This window comes from Glycine max, chromosome 15 (genome assembly GCF_000004515.6).
Source record: "Glycine max cultivar Williams 82 chromosome 15, Glycine_max_v4.0, whole genome shotgun sequence".
Taxonomy (NCBI): Eukaryota; Viridiplantae; Streptophyta; class Magnoliopsida; order Fabales; family Fabaceae; genus Glycine; species Glycine max.
In genome coordinates, this window is record NC_038251.2 from 2,532,691 (window position 1) to 2,542,283 (window position 9,593).

The window sequence follows — 9,593 nt, forward strand, 5'->3', positions numbered from 1 at the left end:
TGTTTAATTTTGAATATTAAGGAATTTAATTAGTTTGGAAAAGATAAAAAAAAATCATAATTACTCTTACACATACTCACTAAAGAAAGAAAAAACAAACAACCCTTTAAAATATAAGCGCAATCCAATAAATACAAATAATGATTTGCGTGCTTAATTTTTTTGCCATAAATTTTCACAATTATTATTTGAATAAAAGCTACATAAAATATGATTTTTGTTTAAAACATAATTTCGAACATTATAAAGACGCAATCGATCGTCATCTTCACATTTCTTGTAATTTTTTGTTTCATAATTCTAGAATATACTAGTCCTTGTTCAGTTCACCAAACGCATAAAGAAAAGAAATCAGTGACTACAAAATCATATTCACAAGTCAGACGTGTTTCAGTCAAGAAACAGGTGGTTTGATTTCACCTTACATTGTTCGTAAATTGTAATAACATTACGTGATTTTTGGTAAATTTTTACCATTTAGTTTGTCGTAAAAATGATTTTCTAAGTTTAAAATTGATTTTAATTCCAGCAAAGTAATTTTTACTTTGAATAGAAAAATTATATTAAATTTTACTATTAACTTACTCTGATAATAAAAACATCTAATCATAAATTATCTCCCTTCAAAAACTATTTTAATTTTAATTACTTTTACAAAATTAAATTTACTGGTGCTTGTCCAAACATACTCATATTTTAATAAATATATCACATGAATTCTTGAAAGGACTTTTATGGAATTTACAAAGGTTTGCAAAAATAATATCTTTTAAGAGTATTTTTAGAGTTTATTTTAATAAATTTTAGATTAAATTTATAATTTACAAAGGTATGCATAAAAATATGTTAAATAAGTGTCTATATGTGTAAACGTTACACTATTTATACAACACATTATTAATTTAGTCTTATATGTAATATTCTTAATTGATTCCAGTACGTAAGAAATCAAATAAAAAATGTGTTACACATATAATTTATATGATCAAATTAAGGATGCACTATGTTAATGACCAGTGTAAGATGACATGAATTAAATCAATAATGTTTGTATGTGCAAAGACCAAGTTAATAAGATTTTATGTATAATAATCAAATTGAGAATATGTGACTTGTATTGTGACTAAATTATATGTTTAACTTAAACTTTACGAAATTGATCAAAATAATACTTTTATAAGTTTTTTTTTTAAATAAACTACTTATTTTATCAAGCTTTGTTTAATTTTTCATTAAAATATCTTTTAACATATTTTATTGATGACATTGTGTTCTGTCATTGTATAATTTATAAATTTAGTTTTGATCAAATGTGAATTTACAAACAGTCCCCGTTAATTTGGATCCCGTGGGATTCCAATTTGGAATATGCGAAGTTTTAAAAAAATAGTGTCATATTATAAGTGTTTTTCATATAATTTTTCTAATTAAAATTAAATATTTGTCTATACTAAAGTAGAATTTGACTTTTACAGCTTTACTACTATTGCTGGATAAAAAAGGAAGCATTCCAATATTTACCAGCTGGACCACACTTTACAGAACTACTGCAGTACCAATGCAAATGTCCCCGCATTACCATTTGTTAAAAAATCAAAAGAAAGAACTAGTAATTTTATAGGATTTTCTTGGAAAAGTTGCTTTGATTATTTGTTTTCATGGTATTTGTGTGTTTGGAGTTTGGACTTTGGATATCGGCTTTCAACCTTAATCCGACACTAACCTCACATTTATGCAGGAGCATTCATTCGTTTAGTTGAATTCCATGAATTTTACCATCTAAATTAAAATTTTAAGGAAAAAATAGCACTTTTAATTGTTATATTTTTGGTCAAACTTGATTTTATTTTTTATATTTTAAATTAATAAATTTAGTTTTTAATTTTTAAAATATGTGGATTTAATCCTTTTTATGTTTAAATTTAATATTTAATGACAACTTTTTTTTATATCATGATCAAATGATCAAATGAGAGATCACTTATTTTCTAAAGTTAAGGAACTATGTTCATTAATTTAAAATTATTGGAGTTAAAATCAAATTTGACTAAAGATATAAATATAAAAAATGGGTGTAACTTACTTGGCAACACATGTTGAATTTATGAAAAATAATATGAGTTTGATTCTCTCATAATATATCCTTAAAAAAGAATGATATGTTTTAAGTGTAATTAAGTCTTGATCAAAAATTAAGTTCACACATGATCTAAAGAACATAAACTTACGAGAATATTGAAAAATATCCGAGAGTCTAACCTAGTTAAGGTGATTACAAGATCAATTTAACTATTGGAGCTAAAACTAAAATTGAAATATTAAAAATATATTTTTTTCTATGAATGAGTTTAATGGTCACTATACTGAAAATGTAGATGTAGTTTTTCTAATTAGATCTTTTATGCATGTAATAACTAATTTTACTAAATACACTTTTAATATCATTACGAAAAAAAACTTTTAATTCAACCAATTAAATTATCAAATGTCAACTTTCAACTTCCATTTTTTAATTACTTGTTCTGTTACTTATGTCAAAGCACATCCGTTATCAAATAAGTTAAATAAATTCCCCTAACCATAAACAAGAGACACAACTAATCAAAATCCTCGGGTTTAATTCTACCATCTTAACCTAAATTAAAGATCATGTTTATTTTGATATGAGGTGTTAGGAATAAGAACCTACCATTATTTAAAAGGAAGTCATATTCATTAAACTTATCTAGGAAAAAAAATTATATTATAGAGGTTAATTTTTTAATTTTACATAATGAACTAATTAAAAATTATCGTTAGTATAATTATTAAGATAAGTTGTACTAATCTTTGAAGTTTTGCCAAATTCTCTCCTATACCCCTCTCTTTTATACTCTTACAATAATTTCCATTAATTATTTTAAAAAAATATTACAATGACAACCCTATGTATTACACAAACATCTCTTAATTATTTGAAAACATTAAAAATGTATTCCTATAAGAAGTTATTATAAACTTTAAAAAACATAAGTTATGTATCTTTAGAAACTTCTTAAATTACTCTAATTCTTATTAGTTATCATGTAGTAAAAGTCAACAAATATATCCTATACAACACTTTATAATTAAATGACATCATAAAATCATTGCATGGATTCTTTAGTTTATACTATTTATATAATAGTTTTATGATGTTATTTTTCTATTTTCTTATCATATTAATTATTTCATCTCATTTTTTTTATCTCTTTATTATAAAAATATATATAAATATAATATCTCCTGGACAAAAGGAAGAGACAGAGAGTTGCAGTAGGTAGTTGCTGATATATAGTAACTTTTTTTATGTGTGAACAGAGAATCAGTTTTCACCGATCACACGTTTTTCTTTTTTTTGTTTCATGTAGATTTCAAAGATTCACTACGTAGTTCCTTTTGTTTTTGGCCTTTAGTGCTGCATACTGCAATACTGTCACTCCTCCTTTAAGAAGAAACTAGGAAGATAGGTGCACCAAGATGCTGTGACGTTTGAGGTATGCAGTGCTGTATATCTTCTATGTTGCGTGTGCGTGTGCATGAACTTCAAAGAACACCAAACATTTACCAAGCCCTTCTAATATATTTGGTTTGAGTGGTTGTGGTAGTTGAAGAAACACTACTGATTCATACAACCTGCTCCATGAAAAAATAATCCATAAAAAAACCAAAAAGTGCAACACGCTCAACTTTTGCCTCTTCCTCATTCCATGTTGTTTATTCGGATGAAATGAAATGTTTTCTCTTGAGCAAATAGAGAATCTGTATACAATAGTAACACACGGGTTCTGAATTAAATGGTTCTTTAAAAGCAGCAGGCTATTGTACTGGTGAATTTCTTTTTAAGGTTCACTTCACTCTTTGTAAGTATTTATCTTAGCTTTCTTCATTTGAAGTCTTTTCCTTATATTGGTGCAGGTTAATTGGTGAGTGTAGTGTCTAAGAGAGGAAAATGCATAAACCCGCAGAGGCACTAGACTTTGCTCTCAGGGAGACCTCACCCAACATAGGGGCAGGTGCGGTAATGAGGGACAAGCTTTCCTGCACCTATGACCTGGTTGAACAAATGCAGTACCTCTATGTTAGAGTGGTGAAAGCCAAGGATTTGCCAGGGAAAGATGTTACTGGTGGTGTGGATCCCTATGTTGAAGTGAAGCTTGGAAACTACAAGGGCCTCACCAAGCACTTTGAGAAAAAGTCCAATCCTCAGTGGAATCAGGTTTTTGCCTTTTCCAAAGAAAGGATTCAAGCTTCTGTTCTGGAGGTGGTGATCAAAGACAAAGATGTTGTTGTGGATGACTTTGTAGGGAGAGTGATGTTTGATATTAATGAAATCCCAAAACGTGTGCCCCCGGATAGCCCTTTGGCTCCCCAGTGGTACAGGCTGGAAGATAGGAGAGGTGACAAAGCCAAGGGAGAGTTAATGTTAGCAGTTTGGATGGGAACTCAAGCAGATGAGGCATTTCCTGATGCATGGCATTCTGATGCAGCAACTGTTGGTCCTGAAGCTGTTGCAAACATAAGATCAAAGGTTTACCTTTCACCTAAGCTTTGGTATGTCAGGGTCAATGTTATTGAGGCTCAAGACTTGGTACCAAGTGACAAAACCCGGTATCCTGAAGTCTTTGTGAAGGCTAATCTGGGGATCCAGTTTTTAAGAACTAGAGTATCTCAAAGTAAGACCATAAATCCTATGTGGAATGAGGACTTGATGTTTGTTGCTGCTGAACCATTTGAGGAGCCCTTGGTTCTGACTGCAGAAGACAGGGTTGGACCAAACAAGGATGAGATCTTGGGAAGGTGTTTGATTCCTTTACACAATGTGCAAAGGAGGTTGGACCACAAGCCCGTGAACACAAAGTGGTTTAATCTTGAAAAGCATGTGGTTGTTGAGGGGGAACAGAAGAAAGAGACCAAGTTCTCAAGTAGGATACATTTGAGGGTTTGCTTGGAAGGTGGCTACCATGTGTTGGATGAATCAACACACTATAGTAGTGATCTTAGGCCAACTGCAAAGCAGCTGGGCAAGGCCAGCATTGGAATTCTGGAAGTGGGGATTATAAGTGCACAAGGGTTGATGCCAATGAAGACAAGAGATGGTAGAGGAACCACAGATGCCTATTGTGTAGCAAAGTATGGGCAAAAGTGGATCCGTACTAGGACAATTGTGGATAGTCTTGCTCCAAGGTGGAATGAGCAATACATTTGGGAGGTTTTTGATCCATGTACTGTTATCACAGTTGGAGTTTTTGATAATGGTCATTTACATGGGGGAGACAAATCAGGTGGATCAAAGGATTCAAGAATAGGGAAGGTGAGAATTAGGCTATCAACTCTTGAAGCTGATAGGGTGTATACATACTCTTATCCTCTTTTGGTACTGTACAATTCAGGTGTGAAGAAAATGGGAGAAGTGCAATTGGCTGTAAGGTTCACAAGCTTATCTTTGATAAACATGCTGTGTATGTATTCACAGCCATTGTTGCCAAAGATGCACTACATTCATCCTCTATCTGTGATTCAGCAAGACAGTCTCAGGCATCAAGCAATCCAGATTGTGTCAATGAGGCTGAGCCGGGCTGAGCCACCACTGAGGAGAGAGGTGGTGGAATACATGCTAGATGTGGATTCACACATGTGGAGTATGAGAAGGAGCAAAGCTAATTTCTTCAGAATTACCAAAGTCCTTGGTGGGTTGATAGCCTTTGGAAGGTGGTTTGATCAGATATGCAATTGGAAAAACCCTCTCACATCCATACTCATTCATATCCTTTTCATAATACTGGTTCTTTATCCAGAGCTAATACTTCCAACAATTTTCCTTTACCTTTTTATGGTTGGAATTTGGAACTTCCGATGGAGGCCAAGACACCCTCCTCATATGGACACAAGACTATCACATGCTGATGCTGCTCATCCTGATGAACTAGATGAAGAGTTTGACACATTCCCAACTTCACGATCATCGGATATGGTTAGGATGAGGTACGATCGCTTAAGAAGCATTGCAGGGAAGGTCCAAACTGTTGTAGGTGACTTGGCCACTCAAGGAGAAAGGTTCCACAATCTGCTTAGTTGGAGAGACACAAGGGCTACCACTCTCTTTGTTACATTCTGTTTCATTGCTGCAATAGTTCTCTATGTTACTCCCTTCCAAGTTGTGTTCCTTCTAATTGGCTTCTATGTGCTAAGGCACCCCAGATTCCGCCAGAAACATCCTTCAGTCCCATTCAACTACTTCAAGAGGTTGCCTGCTAGAGTAGACAGCATATTGTAAACATGGATGATCGCACTTGATATTTTCCAAATCATAATTTGCCTTGATCAGATATTTCAAGCCAGGGAAGAGACAATTGTGCAACTTGCTCCTCTATCACAATGTCTCAGATAATGTATTGTGAATAGATTTTCCTTGTAAACCTGTGATGTTTTCAGTGTGCAAAACTAGTCATTATTATTTTCAGTGATTTGTAGTATATTTAATGTGTTACTATTGGACTGATCTCATTTTATTGGAGTTGACATAGTTAATTATTTCACGTAGAGGTTTTAAGGATAAGGAACCAAAAATGAAAAAATGTATATTTCTCCTATCCTCTTCTCATGATCCAAGAACTATGTACAGGCTTTCAGCTATTTTTCAGCTCAATCAGTTGTGCACGTGTTAGCCAACATATACGTTTTGATGATTGACGCGTGCAACCTTTTATTTCTTACTTGTGTGCAGATTATGTAATTCTGTTTTTCTCTTGTTCGGTGCTTCTGAAGAATCAAATGTGTATAGCTTTTATTATTCATTTTCATCCATTTTATGTAGTGATAGTTCTTGATGATCTATAAACTCCATAACTTGCTTCCTATTGAAAACAAGAATTGTCCGGAGAAATGTCCCATCATAATAATCTAATTATAATTGTTTTTAAGAAGTTAATAGTAATACTTTAGAAGAATTTAACTAGAATGCTTACAAGTATGGTACAAAAATCTTTACACATAGTGCTTAAAATTAAACTCTACTTTAGAAAATATATGTTATCCACTTCTACTAATTAAAACAGGACATAAATTGTAAGCGTAGGATTTTGATCTCTCACAATGTATTGCTCCCTTTTCCATTCTCTTATCTATTCTTTTTCCTTATAAGCCCTGTTACGAATCATGCATCCATAAAAAAAAAAAAGTTATTTAAATTGAAAAATACTGCTAAAAGATAAAAAAAAGAAGGCTATATTGAATGAACAAGCTTGTTTAATGACAAATGTAAACAGTATTTGCTTGAAAACCATGGCATGATGCAATACCTTGGTACGCGTTGCCTCTGCTATGCCAATTGGCAAAACCCCATATAATATGATTTCCAGTTCCACAATTTTGTAACTATCACTAAGAATTAATCAAGTACGAAATTTTATATTTTATTGTAGTAATGTCATTTTCATAAAAAAGTTACCATGTCAATGAACAACATATTGCATCTAATTTATTTTCGCTTATGGCTGAACCGGTGTTTGAAAACGAAATCACTATGGCCTGCTAAGTGCTAAAATTTGACCGACTATACTGCACTAAACACCAGGCATTAACCCCATAATTAGTATCACATTCATAACCATCATTTATTTGACTTAATAAGTTCTTAGCAAGTCATTTTCATTACCATTGCAAAAGCAAAAAAGAACATGACATCAATTTTACTTGTTTATCATTTATTTCTGCAAATTGATTGAACAATTGCATGCCGATCAATAAAAGTTTCTTGCAAAATGTTTGGAGAAACAAAACAATTCAATTGCCAATCTGTATTTTTCTTTTTTAAAAAAAAACTACATCTGTGAGACATATTTCATCCCATATGTGTGTATATATATTACACCATTTTTTTTTAATTTTGTAAACCGGAGTAGTCACAGGTTAAAAGTTAGGTCAAATTTGAGGAAATTTTGAATTTGAACCAATAAAAAATTACTTAGTTTCAATTCAAGTTTAATGAATTTGTAAGTGTTGGAAGTGTTTAAGAGATCACACAACAGATTAATTCGGTCCAACACAAGTATATTGGATCTTAACATTATTTTGAGTTGAACTCAGACTTGTTTAAATCCATGACTTTTGAGTTAGGTCATAGATTTTTTAGTTGACTTGATTTTTTTTAATTATTATCTGTATTTTCTATTTACCTTTGAAAAAAATTAAAAGAATAAATAAGTTTTTTGTACTCAATTGAACTGACCCAATATATCATTAATTGGGTTGATTTGTTTTGAATTTAATAGAAAAATTGGGAGTTAAATTGGGAATGAAACATAAAATTATAGAAACAAGTTGAAAAATTATATAAAATAAAATAAAACATATTTTATCTCAAAACTTCGATCTAAAACAATAATATTTTTCTAAAGTCTAAAATAAGAATAAGTAAATAAAACTGAAGATTTTTTTTTATATCTTAAACATTTTAAATTTGCTCCTAATCTGTAATCACCCTTATTACCATGCATTTCTTTCTATATCTTAAAAAGATCATTTTTAGGATATTAGGGATTCATTTTCCACCTGCATTGTTATAATTATTTTGGCGATGTCTAAATTAAAACACCAGTGACATTTTTCATCTTAAAATTTGACATATTCTTTTCTTGACTCGTTAACAGATACTCTTTCTCTCTCTGCGTGTGGGAGAAAAATATTCCTCAGCTAATTAATGCTATGGTATTATCTATTTAATTACTTGATAACTACAGTTTTTCTACTTCGTTAGAAAGTCAATTTCAAATAAAAAAGAATATTCTTTTTTCATGTGCGAAATTGCGTACGTGGGGATATCCGAAGAATCAGACTATAATTTATAACCTAAAAAAAGTACAAATATATTTTAAAGACCATCAAACCAATGTAAAAAGAGACAGAGAGAGCAAAAATAATTTAAGGGTATAACAACTTTTTGTGGCATATCATTTCAATACATGTGTGATCTATGCTCCTCATTTTTTTTACGAAATGTGAAATATATATTCAGTAATACTAAATGAATTAAAAGTGGGGGAAAAGGCTATGGGAGTTGAAAGAAAAGAGAAGTTGTTAACTTGTTATTGTATATTTTTAATTAATTATGAATTATAAAATATATACAAAGAATAAAGTTAAAAGTAAGTTTTTTTATCATTAGTTAAAAGTACATTTAAACAATCCAATGAGTCAGGAATACAAAAGAAATGAAGAATTTCTTGTGGGAGCTCTTCAGATCTTGAGTTCCAACTCCAAATCTCTCTCTCTCTCTTTGAGAAGAGTGTGAAGCAACTCCAAATTTAAGTTACTATGTGATTAATTAGAATCTATAGCTACACAATAATGTATTTGATTTAATTATTTGAAGAAGAAAATTAGAGCTTCTATCTCTCTCTCTTCCTATAACATGAAAGTTTTAATTAAAAACAAATAAAAGTACATAAAATGATGCAATGTCTTTTGCAAGCGTTGCCCTTGCCAATAGGCAAACACCAAATTAATAGCATTACATCTATGATTTTTGTAATTTTTGTTAAGGATTAATCAAGTATCAACTTTATATTTATTAT

At 31.0% G+C, this 9,593-nt stretch overlaps 1 protein-coding gene across 2 annotated transcripts; it reads left to right on the forward strand.

Annotated features, from left to right (window-relative positions):
* The first annotated feature begins 3,364 nt into the window (after positions 1 to 3,364).
* LOC100809753 (FT-interacting protein 3) lies at positions 3,365 to 6,572 on the forward strand. Of its 2 annotated transcripts, none has more exons than XM_014767469.3 (2): positions 3,365 to 3,515; positions 3,937 to 6,572. In XM_014767469.3, the coding sequence occupies exon 2, from the start codon at positions 3,971 to 3,973 to the stop codon at positions 6,293 to 6,295; it is 2,325 nt and encodes a 774-aa protein (XP_014622955.1). In that variant the 5' UTR covers positions 3,365 to 3,515; positions 3,937 to 3,970; the 3' UTR covers positions 6,296 to 6,572. The 2 variants fall into 2 exon arrangements, with proteins under 2 accessions (XP_014622955.1, XP_003546988.1); XM_003546940.5 differs by lacking the exon at positions 3,365 to 3,515 and adding an exon at positions 3,570 to 3,848.
* Positions 6,573 to 9,593: the final 3,021 nt, after the last annotated feature.

What these genes read in the sequence shown, in the direction of transcription:
- LOC100809753 (XM_014767469.3), top strand. Translation starts at nt 3,971, where the DNA reads ATGCATAAACCCGCAGAGGCACTAGACTTTGCTCTCAGGGAGACCTCA.